Source organism: Bos taurus, chromosome 5 (genome assembly GCF_002263795.3).
Source record: "Bos taurus isolate L1 Dominette 01449 registration number 42190680 breed Hereford chromosome 5, ARS-UCD2.0, whole genome shotgun sequence".
Classification (NCBI taxonomy): domain Eukaryota; kingdom Metazoa; phylum Chordata; class Mammalia; order Artiodactyla; family Bovidae; genus Bos; species Bos taurus.
Window position 1 is genome coordinate 89,020,600 of NC_037332.1, and position 19,675 is coordinate 89,040,274.

At 37.3% G+C, this 19,675-nt stretch overlaps 1 protein-coding gene across 5 annotated transcripts in view; it reads right to left on the minus strand.

The window, feature by feature from the left end:
* The window catches only part of SLCO1C1 (solute carrier organic anion transporter family member 1C1), an 86,723-nt gene that overhangs the window by 7,327 nt on the left and 59,721 nt on the right, over nucleotides 1-19,675 (minus strand). For 2 of the 5 annotated variants that reach the window (XM_005206940.5, XM_010805405.3), the window contains 5 exons: nucleotides 16,808-17,003; nucleotides 12,900-13,065; nucleotides 9,489-9,673; nucleotides 7,344-7,408; nucleotides 154-271 (listed from right to left, as the gene is read on the minus strand). In XM_005206940.5, coding sequence (XP_005206997.2) covers nucleotides 154-271; nucleotides 7,344-7,408; nucleotides 9,489-9,673; nucleotides 12,900-13,065; nucleotides 16,808-17,003 — 730 coding nt within the window. Of the gene's footprint in view, nucleotides 1-56; nucleotides 272-7,343; nucleotides 7,409-9,488; nucleotides 9,674-12,899; nucleotides 13,066-16,807; nucleotides 17,004-19,675 lie in introns of all 5 variants that reach the window. The other 3 variants (XM_005206939.5, NM_001191509.3, XM_015471233.3) reach the window with 2 other exon arrangements.

The window sequence follows — 19,675 nt, forward strand, 5'->3', positions numbered from 1 at the left end:
TAGAATTATTCTATAACACAGAACAAACTTCTGGATTAGATTCTCCTTTTCTTTACAAATGATGAAACTATGTGAGGATTATTCGTGCCGGTTGTCTCTTGCAAACCTGGCATGTGGTAGCAATGAGATTTAGGAAATTGTTTGATACGATACCTGAAAGCATTTGAATCATACAATCTACAGGATCCTTTACTTCCACATCTTTTAAATCCCCACTTGAGGCATGAAGTATCAATCAGAACTCCAAAATATATGGGAGATGGGATTCCTGCTGTGAGAAAAACAAATAATTGCCATTAAAAATATATGCATATCTTTTTGGTTAGCCTACAAAGAATGACTCTCAGAAACCACATTCTGGTCTCCTGGAGAGGCCCTGCTATTTCCAAAGAAGTGAATTTGGGACAGAATGTGGTTTCTGAGAGTCATTCTTTGTTCAGTTTAGTTCAGTTGCACAGTCGTGTCCGACTTTCTGTGACCCCATGAATCACAGCACGCCAGGGTTCCCTGTCCATCACCAACTCCCGGAGTTCACTCAAACTTATGCCCATTGAGTCGGTGATGCCATCAAGCCATCTCATCCTCTGTCGTCCCCTTCTCCTCCTGCCCTCAGTCCCTCCCAGCATCAGAGTCTTCTCCAATGAGTCAACTCTTCGCATGAGGTGGCCAAAGTATTGGAGTTTCAGCTTCAGCATCAGTCCTTCCAATGAACACCCAGGACTGATCTCCTTTAGGATGGACTAATTGACCTCCTTGCAGTCCAAGGGACTCTCAAGAGTCTTCTCCAACACCACAGTTCAAAAGCATCACCTCCACTAACTTTGTTCATAGTGATGCTTTCTAAGGCCCACTTGACTTCACATTCCAGGATGTCTGGCTCTAGGTCAGTGATCACACCATCGTGATTATCTGGGTCGTGAAGATCTTTTTTGTACAGTTCTTCTGTGTATTCTTGCCACCTCTTTTTAATATCTTCTGCTTCTGTTAGGTGCATACCATTTCTGTCCTTTATCGAGCCCATCTTTGCATAAAATGTTCCTTTGGTATCTCTGATTTTCTTGAAGAGATCCCTAGTCTTTCTGATTCTGTTGTTTTCCTCTATTTCTTTGCATTGATCGCTGAAAAAGGCTTTCTTATCTCTTCTTGCTATTCTTTGGAACTCTGCATTCAGATGTTTATATCTTTCTTTCCTTTTCTCCTTTGCTTTTCGCTTCTCTTCTTTTCACAGCTATTTGTAAGGCCTCCTCAGACAGCCATTTTGCTTTTTTGCATTTCTTTTCTATGGGAATGCTCTTGATCCCTGTCTCCTGTACAATGTCACGAACCTCATTCCATAGTTCATCAGACACTCTATCTATCAGATCTAGGCCCTTAAATCTATTTGTCACTTCCATTGTATAATCATAAGGGATTTGATTTAGGTCATACCTGAATGGTCTAGTGGTTTTCCCTACTTTCTTCAATTTAAGTCTGAATTTAGCAATAAGGGGTTCATGGTCTGAGCCACAGTCAGCTCCTGGTCTTGTTTTTGCTGACTGTATAGAGCTTCTCCATCTTGGGCTGCAAAGAATATAATCAATCTGATTTCGGTGTTGACCATCTGGTGATGTCCATGTTTAGAGTCTTCTCTTGTGTTGTTGGAAGAGGATGTTTGTTATGACCAGTGCATTTTCTTGGCAAAACTCTATTAGTCTTTGCCCTGCTTCATTCCGTATTCCAAGGCCAAATTTGCCTGTTACTCCAGGTGTTTCTTGACTTCCTACTTTTGCATTCCAGTCCCCTATAATGAAAAGGACATCTTTTTTGGGTGTTAGTTCTAAAAGGTCTTGTAGGTTTTCATAGAACCGTTCAACTTCAGCTTCTTCAGCATTACTGGTTGGGGCATAGACTTGGATTACTGTGATATTGAATGGTTTGCCTTGGAAACAAACAGAGATCATTCTGTCGATAGCTTTTAGCAAATATTGATAAGTGTGCAAAACAGATTTCTCAAAATTATATTATTTCTTGTGTAAATAATTTAAGATTTCTCTATAAAATAACTTATCTTCATCATTATTTACTTGGTTACTTTGAAATACAATTAGTAGAAGGAAGGCAGGGTAAATGTTCAATTCTTTCCTGTTTTAAGAATAATGAATTAGTGTCCCAGTATTCTTCAAAATTACTTAGGTATCATTACAAATTTATATCTTTTTTTATTCAGTGTATTTTGAGACATTGCAGCTATTACAATGATTGTTATATATTAATATAATAGTATTTTTTTAATTTAATTTTATTTTTTAACTTTACAATATTGTATTGGTTTTGCCAAATATCGAAATGAATCTGCCACAGGTATACCTGTGTTCCCCATCCTGAACCCTCCTTCCTCCTCCCTCCCCATACCATCCCTCTGGGTAGTCCCAGTGCACCAGCCCCAAGTATCCAGTATCGTGCATCGAACCTGGACTGGCGACTCGTTTCATACATGATATTATACATGTTTCATTGCCATTCTCCCAAATCTCCCCACCCTCTCCCTCTCCCACAGAGTCCATAAGACTGTTCTATACATCAGTGTCTCTTTTGCTGTCTCGTACACAGGGTTATTGTTACCATCTTTCTAAATTCCATACTGGACCAAGGCCCTCAGGTTGTTCCTGCGTCCTTTTGACATGCCCCTGTGATAGCTTTCTCACTTTCTTGCACCAAAAGTTGTCCCACAATCACAGTATGTATTTTCTAACCTAGACCTGGGTCAGTTTTCCAAGGTCCTATGGTTTCTTTATTGAGCAATGATATTTAGATACCACGGACTCATTGCTATGGGTGCTCATGTCTCCTGGGCTAAATAGATTCTAGATTTTTCAGGAGACAGAGTTGTAAAATACACATTATTTTGAAATAAAACCGTATGAATTCATATTGACATTTTAAGTTTAAATTAATGAATTTTACTTACAATATTTTATGCTTTTATCACTTTTCTATTATGCTGAAAATATTGATTCCTAATGATATTAACATAACATCTGCTTTATCTTAAAATATATAATAGCTTTAACATAACAATGCTAAAGTTACTATAAAAAACAATACTATAAAATGTACTGAAGCAATGGGGAATTCATAGTAATTCTGTTTTTCATGTAGTTTAATGTTTTTTCTATATGGTTTTTCATCCTGTAATATACAGTTAGTTTTGATTTGTTTTAAGAATTTTTTTGGTTCTTTTAATTATTTAAAACGATATAAAGTTTTTGTATTCTTTCAAACTAAAAATTATACGACAACTATATTTACAAAGTCTCATTTCCATCCTGTTCTCTCCCCCTGTTTTTTTCTTTCTTCCCTAACAGGCAACTTAAAAAAAATTATTATTCATTTTTAGTTTATGCTTCCATTGTTTCTTGTTAACAAGAGCAAATATGAATACCTGTGCGTGTGTATAATATTTTCACCTTTCTATACTTACACCAAATGTATCATACTGTATACAATTTTCTACATTTTGCTTTCTTAAACTTAGTTGCATATCCTGGAGATCATTTGTTATGAATTGTGTCTCTCCACAATTTATAAGTTGAAGTCCTAACTCCCAATATGATTGCATGTGGAAGCAAAATAATTAAGGAGATAATCAAGGTTAAATGAGGTCGTAAGAGTGAAGCCCTAATCTGATAGGGAGGCTGCCATTAAACAAAAAAAATTATTATATAGTTTCTTTACAAAGTTGTGTTAGTTTCTGCTGGATAGCAAAATGAATCAGCTGTATGTTTTGGATTTTCTTCCCATTTAGGTCACCACAGACCGCTGAGTAGAGTTATACAGTAAGTTCTGTGCTATACAGAATATACAGTATATCTGTATATATATCTGCTATACAGTATATCTGTGCTATACAGTAAGTTCTCATTGAAAGTGAAAGTCATTTAGTTGTGTCCTACTCTTTATGACCCCATGGACTGTAGTTCATGGGATTCTCCAGGCCAGAGTACTGAAGTGGGCAGCTGTTCCCTTCTCCAGGGGTTCTTCCCAACCCAGGGATCAAACTCAGGTCTCCCACATTGCAGGAAGATTCTTTACCAGCTGAGCCACAAGGGAAGCCCAAGAATACTGGAGTAGGTAGCTTATCCCTTCTGCAGAGGATCTTCCCAACCCAGGAACTGAACTGGGGTCTCCTGCATTGCAGGCAGATTCTTTACCAACTGAACTATCAGGGAAGCCCTCAGGCTCTCATTAGTTATCTATTTTCTACATTCGTGCATGCTAAGTCCTTCAGTCATGTCTGACTTTTTGCGACCCTATGGCCTGTGGCCTGCTGGGCTCCCTTGTCCATGGGATTCTCCAGGCAAGAACACCAGAGTGGGTTGCCATGCCTTCTTCCAGGGGATCTTTCCAACCCGGGAATTGAACCTGCATCTCTTATGTCTCCTGCATTGGCAGACAGGTTCTTTACCACTAGCACCATCTGGGAAGCCCATTTTATGCATCGTAGTGTATATACTGTCCTTATAAGAAGAGGAAGAGGGACCAAAGACTGCTGTCTGCGCACAGAGAAAAGGTTGTGTGAATGCACAGTGAGAAGGTAGCCATCTACATATCAGGAAGAGAGGTCTCACCAGACACCAGTCTGTTGGCACATTGATCCTGGACTTGGCAGCCTTCGGAACTATGAGGCAGTAACTTCTATTGTTTAGGCCCCTCAGTCCATGGTGTATTGTTATTATGACAGTCTGTACTGACTAATAAACTTGGTAACATTAGAGATTTTTTCCCCATTTGTCCATACAGCTGTAAAGTATTCCCTTATGTGGGTTTACTATAGTTTATTTAACCAGTCTAATATTGATGTACATTTAGACTGCTTGTAGCCTTTTACTATTATAAATAATGCCACAATGATTGGACCCTCCGTAAGATTACAATTCAAACTTTCACGAGGTCATTTTTAGGCATCAATTGCTAGAAGTAGGATTGCTAGGTCAAAACATAAATCTAGATGTAATTTTTTTAGTTATTGCCAAATGTCCTTCTCCAGCAATAGTATAATTTTCACAATAGCAATGTATGAGTGTATCGATTTTCTATTTGTATTATAATACGTAACAAACAACATTTGGTGATTTTCCTGTCTGTCAAGTAAGAATCAGTATCTTAGCATAGCTTTAGTTTGTACTCTTCTTCTTATGAAGGGCCTTGACCATCTTTTTATATATTAAGACGTATCCATTTATTTTTCCGTGAAACAGGTTGTTTATATCTTTTACCCACTTTTGGGCTTCTCTCACAGTTCAGTCAGTAAAGAATCTGCCTGCAATATACGAGACCTGGGTTCAATTCCTGGATTGGGAAGATCCCCTAGAGAAGGAAATAGCAACCCAGTCCAGTATTCTTGCCTGGAGAATCCCACGGGCAGAGGAGCCTGCAGGCTTCAGTCCATGGGGTCGCAAGAGTCGGACACGACTTAGCAACTAAACCGCTGCTGCCACTTTTCTCTTAGAGCTTTGATCTTTTTTTTTTCAGTACCTAGGCATTCTTCATATAATAGGATGTTAGCCACTCATCTGTTATATAGATTGTAAAAAAAATACCATATGTAGTTTTTCATTTTCTTTATGCTATTTTTTCATTTTTAATTATATTTTTATTTTTTGGAAGTTCCTTTTAATTTACAGTATTTACAAAGTATTGGCTATATTTCCCATGTTATGCAATAGACCCTTGAGCCTATCCTGCACCCAGTAGTTTACATCTCACTCCCTCACCCCAATATTGCCCCCTATCACTGGTGACCATTAGTTCTCTATATCTGAGTCTGCCTTTTGGGGAGTTATATTAACTAGTTTGCTTCATTTTTTAGGTTCTATATATAAATGATACATGGGGCTTCCCAGGTGGCTCGGTGGTACAGAATCTGCCTGCCAGTGCACGAACACGGGAGACATGGGTTTGATCCCTGAGTTGGGAAGATTCCCTGGAGGAGGGCAGGGCAACCCACTCCAGTATTCTTGCTGGAGAAACCCATGGGCAGAGGAGTCTGGAGGGCTACAGTCCATGGGGTCACTAAGGAGTTGGATATGATATAGCAACTAAATAACAGCAATAAATGATATCATATATGATTAAATGTATTTTCATTTTATGGGGTCAACTTTATGAATTATTTCTTTAAGATATGTTTCACACTGTGGTTACCTCTATGTTCCCAAAAGGAGGTAAATAGACTAATTACAGCCTGGGATGTACTTCAGACTCAATAACCTTTTTTCTAGATAATCTCTGTTTTAATATTGAGAATTTGAGCCAACTATGATGGCATAGACCTCCATTTTTATTGTTTTCCAAGGATTATATGGTATCTTTGCATATATCCCTTTTTATATCAGATATCCTTTTATATCCTTTTTATATCCCAAGTTACATAAACCCATTTATTTAAAACTCTGAATTTTTATTTTTCTCCCAAGTAGCTCCTCTCTGTCAAATTGCTGTGCTGTGCTCAGTCGCTCAGTCGCTCAGTCGTCTCCGACTCTTTGCGACTCCATGGAATGTAGCCCACCAGACTCTTCTGTCCATGGGGATATTCCAGGCAGGAATACTGGAGTGGGTTGCCATGCCCTCCTCCAGGAATCTTTCCAACCCAGGGATCAAACCCAAGTCTCTCATTGCAGGCAAATTCTTTACTGTGTGAGCCACCAGGGAAGCCCAGAGGAATGTTTTCAATGGTTTCCCTTTCTTCTTTAGAATATAAACTCTTGAAGGACGAAACCTAATTTGACTTATTCACTCTGTTTTCTGTAGGTTTTAACTAATGAATATTGAAAATTCTAATAGTCATAAAAAATCATTCCAATTACATTTAAGAAATTGAACTCCAAGCCATACTGCTTTGACTGTTTGAATGATCTTTCTACCAGTGATATATCCTAGCATTGAAAGTAGCTCAAAAGAATTCCTTTCATTTAATAATTTAAGAAATTACATTTAGAATTCAGATTTTCTTACTGATTCATTTTTTGCTTTCCTTTCAGAGGGCTCTTTTATAATAGCAATGGGTTTTTTGAGACTAGATTAGTACTATAGAAGAGGCAAGATTGTTATAAAAAATGTCATTACTCTCATAAGATCACTTTATTATGGGTACATCATTGATTCTCAATAAATATTTCTGGAAAAAAGGAAGAGAGTATTCTTGGAAAAGAGGGAGAGAAGAAAGACATAAAGGGGGGAAGAAAATTAGAAGAACATGAATCTACTACCTACATCATTTAGTTATGTGTCATAATTCTGTAAAAATATTTAGAAGACAATTAAAATATAATGGCTACAACAATTTAAGCATAGATTATACTTACCAAGAACTCTTACTGCTAAGGTGTAGATACCCAGGGCAAAAGACTTAAGTTGTGGTTTAATGCACCTATAAACAATAAACGCACTATTACAAAAAATAGTACATTAAAGCATATAGTAAAGTCAGTTTATTATAAATCAGTCTTTAATGAGGTGGATTAGGTTACTTTGAAATTAATTCACATGTCAAAGGATTACCACTAGGTTTCTCTAAAATTAAACTAATCAAAATATTGTATGTATTTTTAATTTCCCACAGCTTATATAATAGAAATTGGTTAGGAAAGAAAATAGGACCAAACATCCACAAATCTTTTTTGTATAATATTTTTTTTAATTTAGTCATTATTATTATTATTATTTTTTGGCTACTGAATGTAGAATCTCAGAATTCAAGTAGCATTTATGGAGAATACACATATTCTAGCATAGGGAAAGCAAATTATGTAGAAGCCATGTTCCATTATATGCAATGTATTGGATTTTTAGTTAATATTTCTAAAAGATAAATCACTTACATGACATATTCAAATGGTGTTAGGTAAAGTAAAATCAAATTTTATTAGTACAGTAGCAAAGACAGGGAATAATTCTAACAATTTGTAAGATTATGGGGCACAATAAAGGATTAATGAACTATAGCTAGTTTTTGTGGGTTTTGGTTTAAAACCATGGGACCCTACTGACTTAAGTTAAATTAAAATCACTGTGACATGCTGAGTGCTTTTGGTAAGTAGTGTGGATCTGAATTTACCAGCCATGTACAAGATTGTCTAAAATAACAGGAGCATCTTTAATAAAATGACTGTATAACTTGAATTGGGACTTTCCTGGTCGTGGTAAAGAATCTGCCTGTCAATGCAGGAGATCCTGGTTCGATCCCTGGCTTGGGAAGTTCTGCTGGAGAAGGAAGTGGCAACCCATTCCAACATTCTTGCCTTGGAACTCCCATGGGCAGAGAAGCCTTGTAGGCTATAGTCCATGAGGTGTCCGAGCTGGAGACAACATAGCGACCTTGTATGCACATGTAGCTTGAACTGATGGATTTTAATAGCAATAACCATGAGGATATATGATAACTACTGAGTGTTGACCATGGTAGTAAATTCTTCATACGCGTAATATTTAATCTCTGCTTTAAAATAATCAAAAATTACAACTTTTCTCCTTTAAGCAAACATGTTTCTTTCTAGCATCAAAATAAAGTGTGGTTCATTTATGGGCTGGTGGTGAGGAAAACTCTTCCTCTGTTCACCTGTTTATTCATGAGGCCCAGGTGACTACTTGGCACTACATAAGAAAAGGTTGAAGAAACAGGTACCTGCGGAGAATGATCCTGGTCTGAGACTTCTGGTGTAATGCTTTCCCACTAAACCTATGCTTCCATTTGAAAGCACCAAGATCTTATGTTCCCATTAAATCCTTTTATGAGGGGCTTCCCTGGTGATCTAGGGAAGGGGATGCATGTTTGGGGAACTAAGATCTTGCATGCCTTGTGCCACAGCCCAAAATTTAATAACTAATAAATAATTTTTAAAAAACCCTTTTATGAAAACAGATTTGTGGATGTTTGGTCCTATTTTATATAAATATTCCTAATCAATTTCTATAATATAAGCTGTGGGAAATTAAAAATATATATGCTATTTTGATTAGCTTCATTTAGAAAAATAATCCTTTGATGTGTGAATTAATTTCAGTCACCTAATCCATCTCATAAAAGATTGACTTACAATAAACAGTGACTTTTCATGTTTAACAATTTGTAATATCTTTATGTGATTTTGATCAGTTGTATAACAGTAAAAATTCCAATACTAATTCAAAGAGGAGGAAACTTTTACCACTGAGAATACTCGTTATAAAACTAGTATTTTAACATCTAAATTTATGTGTATATTGCATTGATTTGTGAGAGGAGAGCCAATAAAAAAATGTTCAAGCATAAATTATATTACAATAGAAAAAATTCCTATCCAACCACATTTTTGAATAAAAACCTAAAGGGAGAAAAGCATAAAAGTGGAACAAGTTTCCTGAGAGTGCTGTAAGGAATCACGACTCCACAGAGCAGCGTTGGAAGTCACCGCTGTAGATGGTCACGGGGTGTCTTCTATTAAAATTGGGGCAGGAGATTCAAGGTTCACCTCAGAAGCAATATGTATCCAGGTATCCCGCCTACAGACAAAGTATAGGATGTGATGACTGCAATTACGAGGAAATACAGAAACATTTTGGCACATCCATTATCTTTTTGACATCTGCCCACCATGCCTGTGGAATTTCCTGATTTTGAGGCTGCAAGTCCCACACAGGTACAGTTATTAAATACCTGTAACACAGTAGGGAAAAATCCAATTATGGAGGTAAATAGTATATAACATTAAAGACAAAAATTTATTTTAAATGATTTTATAGTATACATTTATAACACAAATAGTGGGGAAAATTTTATTTTTCTGTGTTAGACTGTATCAAGCAAAGTGAAATCGAGAGAGAAAACATTTCAGTACCCAAAGAGCAGATGGTCTACAAACTATTGATCCTACTGAACATCTCTAAGCAAATCTCACCAAATCCAATGCTACCTTACCTTCCTCCTACCACATCTAAATCTAAGCCACCATGGTCTCTTTGTGCTTGACCTGTTTCTACTCTTACCTGGCTCTGGTCTCTTTTCTCCAATAACCCAATTGAGACTTTAAAAATGGCAGTCAGATTGCTTCACTATTCTCAACTTTCCAATGGCTTCTCATTGTACTTGGATAAAATCCCAAGTCCTTAGAGCGGCTTCCACACTATCCACGATGCACTTCCTCAATCCCACTCTGATCTCATTGCTCCGTGATCTTCCCCTTCTCCCTCTACTTCATGAGTTCTCAGGGGACCCTTGCCAGCCCTCAAACGTTGTGAGTCCAGGCAGGCCTCATGGTCTTCCTGCTTTCTCTGTTGGGTAATTTTTCTAGGGGGTTACATGGTTGGCACATACACTTCAGGTCTCTGCTCAGATAGTTCATTAGAGAGAGCTTTCAAAACCACCCATTCAAAACAGTACCTCCATCTCTCCACACTGTTATTCTAACTTGTTTTCCTCACAGCATTTATTACTTTTTATCAAGATATTATATAACCATTTAATTCTAAACTACATATCCCCACTAGAATATAACTTCTGGCAGAAACTCTTTGCTTTGTTATCATTGTACTGCTGCTGCTGCTGCTGCTAAGTCACTTCAGTCTTGTCCGACTCTGTGTGACTCCATAGACGGTAGCCCACCAGGCTTCCCCATCCCTGGGATTCTCCAGGCAAGAACACTGGAGTGGGTTGCCATTTCCTTCTCCAATGCATGAAAGTGAAAAGTGAAAGTGAAGTCGCTCAGTCGTGTCTGACTCTTAGCGACATCATGGACTGCAGCCTACCAGGCTCCTCCGTCCATGGGATTTTCCAGGCAAGAGTACTGGAGAGGGTTGCCACTGCCTTCTCCTATCATTGTACATGTAGGCTTAACAATAGGCCCTCAATTTAAGTGCTTAGTAAAAATTTGTTAAATAAATGGGCACAGTTTGAAGATATCAAAGAATATATAGTGATTATGAGAAGGAAAGAAAAACCTTGATAAGTAAAACCCAACTAAATCTTGGATAAAGAGGCAACTTTCATAATCTCTCATTGTTTATTTCTGTAAGTTTCATGTGTGAATGTGTACATGTAATGAGTTGTCATTTTTTTTTATTACAAAAGACTTTGTGAATTTTTAGGTAAAAAATGAAATAATAGTGGTGTTTCCTTTTCGAAGAGGAATAGCAATATAGGATTTTTTATTTTGTTTTGAGTGTCAGGTAAAAAGCTTTTGAATCTTGACTTTGCCTCTCACCAGATACATAAGTTTAGGCAGATTCCTTATATCTTAATGCTTTAATTCTCACATGAGCAAAATAAGTAAAATAATACCCAATCACTTGAGTATTATGATGTCTAAATATTTTATTAAAGCACTTCCCTTAGTCCCTGGCATGCAACATTTTCAATAAATGGAAGCTCCAGTTAAGAAAGAACTTTCAGTGCAACTAGAGATTATCACACTAAATAAAGTTAAATCAGAAACAGAAAGAAAAGTACTATATGTTACCACATACATGTGGACTCTAAAATATGACAAAAATTCAACGATCTATGAAGCAGAAACATGGACATTGAGAACAGATTGGCGGTTGCCAAGGGAGGAGGGTGTTGGGGAAGGGATAGAGTAGGGGCTGGGGTTAGCAGATGTAAGTTTTTATATATAGGGTGGATAAACAACAAGGTCGTACTGTATAGCACAGAGAACTATATTTATATCCTATGATAAATCATATGGAAAACTATTTTAAGAATGTATATATAACTGAATCACTTTGCTGTACTGCAGTAATTAACACAACATTGTAAATCAATTATACTTCAATTTAAAAAAAGCAAATCCAAAGTAAAAGAAAAGAAAATCCTTCAAGTGGTTTAGGCCAAAGAGTATAGTGGCCAAACTTGGGGGTTGGGTGGAGGAAAGACAAGAAGGAAGAAAAGGAAGGGAATGTTAAAGCTCAGATTTCAGATGGGTGGGTGGTCTTAATATCAGTGTTGCTAGAGACCAATCCATTCTTCTCTGAATAAAATGTCAAAATAACAGTAAATGGAAAATCAACAAGCATGAGACTGTCTATAGAAGTGGTTGCCCAAGCATTCTTAATCTAGTGGATAAGAATACGTAAATATATGTGTGGTTTAATTTTCAGCTCTCTGGGGCTATCAAATACGGGTAGATTTCATCAGTCACAAGCAGAAAGCCATCTGACCACTGTGGCTTATACACAATGAGTATAAGGAAGAGTCTGTTAGGGACAGGGCTGTAAAGGTGTGATTAGAAGAATGAATCTGTTAATGAAGTACATAGTACACTTAATTGAAGTACATGATACTCTTCACAACTGGTTTTCTACCTGTATTTCCAACCCTGTCTTCCTCTTACATTCTATAGGAATCCTTGATTCCAGCCATCTACTCTTTTCATCATTACACAAATTGGCTTGATATCTCAGGCAGAGCTGTCTCAGAACCATCAGCCTCCTCTGGATTTCTGACCCCTGGGTCTAGACTTTTTGGGCTAACCTTCCTTATACTGGCCTCTATTTGTCCTGTCCTCCAAAACCTGCAAGGACCACTGGTCATGGGATCAGGAGACATGGAGCCCAAGGCAGATGTTATTAAATGATCTTATGGCTGAGAGTTTCTCAATTGAGGCTAATATTCCTTACTAGTAAAATAAGAGAACTAGATTACATAATTACAAAGTTCGTCCAGCCTGTTTCATTATTCTCATTCTGACCCCAATTCTTCCAACAACTGTAATTCTACTAGTGATGCTTTTATTTCCTGTCGCCGCACAAAAGAACGAAGGCAGAGTAAACAGCATGGATTCTATCAATGTGGTCTGCTCCTGGGTTGGTCCCTGAGCCCCCATAGGGTTGTATAGTTAAGCACTGTTGCACGCCCAGGGGCACACATTTTAAAGAAGGTTTCTTACAGTAGTCTTTCCACTCCCGGTGGTGGTTTGACAACCAGCAAGACAAGCCGATGCATACGTGATTCCATTCTCACCACATATGGGTTCCCATTTTGTCTCTGAACATTTGCATCTTGAGTTGCAGTCTGAAAAGAGAGCTCGTTCATGATAAGAGACAGGTTTGGTTCTGGAAAAAAAATGTAATGATATAAAATACTACCTTTTAGTAGGCAGTACCCTAATATTTTCAAAAATCAATGTTCTTGGGTATGTAAATGGCAATGCCAACAAATTTTGCCTGGGGGAACACAACTGTCATCAGAAATATCAGCTTCTCATCATTAAATGTGAATTCACTCTTAGACAGCTTTCTTTTGATCATTACCTTTAGAGGTTTACCACTTTACATGATATTCTTGTCTTGGCTGAGGCAATGGCACCCCACTCCAGTACTCTTGCCTGGAAAATCCCATGGATGGAGGAGCCTGGTGGGCTGCAGTCCATGGGGTCGATAAGAGTCAGACACAACTGAGCGACTTCACTTTCACTTTTCACTTTCATGCATTGGAGAAGGAAATGGCAACCCACTCCAGTGTTTTTGCCTGGACAATCCCAGGGACGGGGAAGCCTGGTGGGCTGCAGTCTATGGGGATCGCACAGAGTCGGACACGACTGAAGCAACTTAGCAGCAGCAGCAGCAGCAACTGACTCTAGAATGTTACAATATTTTTCTATATTATGATGGATTTGGAAAAAATTATCAAAATAGAAAAACAGAATAAACTTCAAGAGCAATTTATGACATTACTCTTACTATGTATCAATATAATAACAAACTCTCATACAATATTCCATCTTGTAGAACTACTATGGATTTGGTCACCCCAAATGTAAAGACAAAATACTTTTGAGATTTCTTCTAGCAGAATGAGAGGCTATTTAACTAGGTCTCCTAAGAAGTCACCCAGGTCACCCGGGGATATTTTATCTTATTCTCTTCTCTAAGGCATGAAGTTTTAACTGAGACTGTTTTGCTGTATCTGAAAGTACAAATGTGCGTCTTTGAAAACTTAGAATCAGGCCACTATGGATACTGTAGAGCCAAGATAATAGAAGATTAGAGCTGAAAGAACAGTGGGGATGATCTAGGTTAACTTCTTATTGGGAAAATCAGGAAATTCAGGGTCAAAGTAGGCAGATAACTTGCTCAAATTCACAATGTTTGTCAGTGACAAACCCTTCCAGGACTCTGGATTCTAAGTTCTTGTCTTGGGCATCAGACTTAATTCTCATCATTGCAGAAGAGAAATTTCTTGCACTATCATATCTAAAGCTTCTCTGTATTGATCCTGAATGAATGTCTGGAATCAAACCAACATTGTGGAACAAAGAAACTCTGGATAAACCCTGGAGAGCATGTTTATTTTATATAGTCAATTCTTTTATATTGCTGAAGGTAACATTAAATTTATCACTTAGGACAATCTTGAAGCAGAAATTAATTGCATATATGTTTCCTGAAGAATGTGTTGACAGTAGAGTCATTATTTAAAATTTTAATTATTAGCTTTATAAAATATGCCAGAAAGTTTATATTTATGAGATTTTTCTTTCAAAATAGTTGTGGTGGGAGGGGAGAGATTTCTCCAGAGATGTTGCCTTTTCTTTGGTTGCTTCCAATAACAAAGATAGTTTTGGAGGTTAAATCCTTGCCGTTGTTGAGAATATTCTTAAAAATATGGAAAGCAATTTCAGAAGAGGAGTTTTAAACAACGATAGCATTATTACACGGTACTTACAGTCTTTCAAGGCGAACTGCTTTCAGGGACCTAGTACTCAATGAAGTTTTTTTGTTTGTTTAAGAATATTGAATCTTATTATCATCTGAGTATATTTTTAATGTAAATCTCAAAATTTGTCTGTTGTCTACTTCTGTATTTGCTTTTGGCTTAGAGATAGCACAATGCAATAGAAAAAAACATTGTACTGGAAGGAAGTTAAACTTTCTAATCTCAGTTCTTTAAATGAGGGTAACAAAACTTCATAAAGGCATCTTAAGATAGAAGTGAGATGATAAAAAGGTAAGGTGTTTGTTAAATTCCAAAATATAAAGTACTTGACCACTGTCCATCCACCATGAGGATCTTAGGAATAGGAAAACATGGCACAGGACTTCTACTCTCTCCAGAATCTTCTTGCAATTCCTGTTTATAACTAACATTCTTGATCTATATTGTTCAATGTTACCAAGGCAACAATACACTCTGTTAAGTCTAACTCTTGCTGTGACAACTCCCAGAAGCAATGTTATATGAACTTTGCATTCACTAATTTTCCTGAACACTTTAGAGGACAAAAAGTATAATTGATGTGGGCTTCCCTTGTGGCTCAGTGGTATAGAATCTGCTTGCAATGCAAGACATGTGGGTTCAATCCCTGAGTTGGGAAGATCCCCTGGAGGAGGAAATGGCAACTCATTTCAGTATTCTTGCCAGGAAAGTCCCAAGGACTGAGGAGCCAGGTGGGCTGTAGTCCATGAGGTTGCAAAGAGTCAGACATGACTGAGTATGTATGTAACAACAGGAGAAGCTAGGTTAATGAAGGTGTTGGAACATGAACACCAGACAGATAAATGTGGAAAGAGGCTGGAGAGCAAGCAGTGAGCAAGAAGCAACTGAATCATCAGGAAACAGAATATATTATCAGGATGGTTGACCTGTGAGCCAACAGGTAGAGTTTTAGCAGCCAGGCAGATAAAATCAGGGAGGCTGGCTTGGCAACCTGTAGCAGCTCAATACTTTTTTTTTTTTTTTAAACAAATGACATATAGATAGGTAGGAGGATGAAGAGAACTGTCTCTGGGAACTCGGGTGCCGAGACAGAGTGATAGCGAGGATTCTTGAAGGGGAAGGATGAAGTAGTTTCTTCAAGACCCAGCTTTTAGACTCTGGAAACTTAGAAATCTAATTGCTACCCCCACACAGAATGGCATAAATCTAAACACATCAGTAAATACTCCCGTAATCTACTGCAAAGAGCTGCATGTTCGTCACCGGGTTGAGGGATAGCCATTTTCGCCTTCAATTTCCCTTGACTTGAATGACAAAGACTATAAAGTGTAGCATAGAAACCATTCCAGTTTTCTAAGTATCTAGGTGTTCAAAGGAAAAAAAAAACTACAATTGTTTCCAAGAATGACACTTCAGTTTTGTGCTGGGTAAGTGCTAATCCCTTTCACATGTATTATCTTGCCTTGCTGCTGCTGCTGCTAAGTTACTTCAGTCGTGTCTGACTCTGTGCGACCCCAGAGACGGCAGCCCACGAGGCTCCCCCTGTCCCTGGGATTCTCCAGGCAAGAATAATGGAGTGGGTTGCCATTTCCTTCTCCAATGCATGAAAGTAAAAAGTGAAAGTGAAGTCTCTCAGCTGTGTCTGACTCTTTGTGACCCCATGGACTGCAGCCTACCAGTCTCCTCTGTCCATGGGATTTTCCAGGCAAGAGTACTGGAGTGGGGTGCCATCGCCTTCTCTGTTATCTTGCCGTACAAAACCTTAAAAGGCAGTTGTTATTTCTGTTTTTAAAATACTAACATTGAGGCTAGATTAAATAACTCATACAGTATCACTTCACTAAGAATAGAGAAGCAAAATTCAAGGTCTGTATTTTCGACTATCAGGTTGCTTCCCTAAAGAAAGATGTGGATTTGGTATTTTTTAATATTTGCTTCTACTTTCAGATTCAAAGGAAATGACAGATTTTGGTGACAATAACAGCTTCCACGTTATAAGCATTGTCCATTCTTCCACAATAAAATAATAATTCCTTTACATAGCTATGATTCTTAATAATTTATATTATCTTATTTTGAAACATAATAATTAATTTGATTAACCAAGCTGATCTCTGATTACTTAATAAGTAAACATACCCTTGGTAGGAGATAGTTAATCCAGCCACATCAGAGTTTTCACAGCCCAGTGCAAACAGAGAAAGGAATAGGAGGTACCCAAGGACCGATGATCCCAAGTAAAGTTTTGCAGCACCACAAATACTGATTCTGAATTTTTTCATAACTATTCCCCCGGAGAATATTCCAAGGGCCACTGCAGGTATGTTGATGAGCCCTGAGGAAAAAGAAAAATGTGTCATGTTCGTGAACCTCTAAAAGAAATCTGAGTACATTCACCCAAACTTTCTAAGGGATTGTATGAAATTGTGTAATAATAGTTTTTAACTTATTATTAGACTACTTGGTCAATTTAAGTTTACAGTACTATTCAGCCACTAACATGTAGCTTTTATATTAATGATAACACAGCTGACAGACCCAGGGTTCTGCCTATCACAATGTCTAGCATAGGGTTTGAAATCAATAAACATGAAATCAGTCAATGAATCTGGTCTTTTTGGTTTAATCCCAGGAATAACAGGTGCAATCAGGTGGCAATTAGATGATTATAATGCTTTTTAAGGTTGTGAATGAAAGAATAATAGGCACATAGACCGTAAGGAATAAACAGACAAGCACAAAAACAGTCCTGGTTCTATTTTCTGACCCCAACAATATTTGCTCTTATTGCCAAGCCTTTTAGTTTGATACACTTTCTTACAGCATGAACAATAACATATTATTAGGTACCTTTCATATTTTTTTAATTTGCTTACATTGTACCAGTCACTTAGTTAAGCATTTGATACATTATCTATCACATCTACTCTTTACCACAACCTTAGAAGATAGGCATATGCTATCTTTATTGCAGAGAGCAGTTTGTTTATGGCTGTGGTTAGTAAGTGGAAAAGCCAGATATGAATCCAGGAGGCTGTTATCAAGTTAAATGCTTTCAATAACTGTGTTAAACTGACTCTCCTTCAAGGGGATTTGGAGATAGAATTCTTCATAAATAGATGTTCAATCTCACTAGTAGTCAAATAAGTGTGACTTAAAAAGCAATACTAGGAAAAAGTTCAACCAAGTGATTAAGAGTTTGGATCCCAAAGACCCAGCTCTGTGGCTTTGAATCTCAGTTCCACAACTTAAATAGCTGTGCAACTGCAAGTAATTCTCTGAGCTTCTCTAAAACTGACTCCTCACATATAATATGGAACTAATAATAGTGCCCTTAAAGTGATTAAATGGCATGAAAAGTTATTAGCTTAATATCTTGCACAAAACATCATTCAATTAGGTTATTACGAACATTTCCATCTATGAGACAAAGATGAAAATGTTGGGGTTGGGGAAAGTGGAACACCTCTGTGTTAGGAAAGATGTAGAAAGAAGCTCTTTGGTTGGACTGTGAATTGGTAAATAACTGTAGGGAAAGGTAATCAGGTACCCAATGTTAAACTTCTCTGTGAATTAGAATCTATTTCTCATATTATCTACTCATCAATTACTGATGTAACTTGAGATTTTGAGATAACACATTTCTTTCATGTAATAAAAGGGCTGAAGTTTGTATAAACCTTGGCCAGCATCTGCTGACGTAAACAATAATTACAAGTATCCTTTTCTGACTCACATTGAAATTTGTGTTAAAAAATTAAAAATACTGACATACAGTGATAATAGATGCAAAATAACTTCCTTTCTTCCTTTCCTTTCTTTCTTTATTTTCTGATTTATATATCTAGTCACTTAACTAAGTTTCATAGAGTCTAAAACATCAAATATATAGTGATATTTGGTTAGCTATTATATTATTTTTAAAAGTGTTTTCTTTGTGTATTGATAGATGATTTTAAAAAGGATATTTTGTTTCATCTTAATGACTATGCATTAAGTTAGCATTAAACTGATCACATTAGAAATTACCCACCTTGAAGGGGGCACGGTCATGAAATTGGTGAAACCGAAAAAAGAAGAGATGTTCATTTTTGCTTCTTCAGCTGAACTGAGGTTTGTGGCTGTGCAAATGGCAGAGATGGTGCATTGGGCCCCTGAAGAGCTGAACATCAGCTAAGAGATACTGGCTGATGATGATTTTAACTTGAAAGTTTATTTATTTGAATTAAAGAGTATTTAAATTCCATAGTGCTTTACAGTTTTTGAAGGGTTCACACAATGTGATTTTAGATAATCCCATAATAACTCCCCCTTTTTAAAAATCCCTTATCTCTATATTGCTCCTATCCCCTTCCCTCTCCCCGCTGGTAACCACTGGTTGGTTCTCTGTATCTGTGAGTCTGCTTCTTTTTTATCTTATTCACTAGTTTGTTATATTTTTTAGATTCCACAGATATGTGATATCATACAATATTTGTCTTTCTGTCTGGCTTCACTTTTTTAGCATGTTGTCCTCCAAGTCCGTCTATGTTGCTGCAAATGGCAAAATTTTGTTCTTTCTTATGACAAATGGGCTTCACTTGTAGCTCAGCTGGTAAAGACTCTGCCTGCAAAGTAGGAGACCTAGGTTTGATCCCTGGGTTGGGAAGATCACCTGGAGAAGGGAAAGGCTACCCACTCCGGTATTCTGGCCTGAACAATTCCATGGATCGCAAAGAGTAGGACACGACTGAGTTACATTCACTTTACTTTTTATGACAAACAGCTCATACAGCTCAATATTAAAAGAAAAAAAAAAAAAAACTCTAAACAACCCAAGCAAAAAATGGGCAGAAGGTCTAAATAGACATTTCTCTAAAGAAGGCATACAGATGACCAAAAAGCACAGGAAAATATGCTCCACATCACTAACTACTAGAGAAATGAAAATCAAAATTATTATGAGGTATCACCTCACACTGGTCAGAATGACCATCATCAAATAACAAAGGCTGGGGGTCGAGGGAG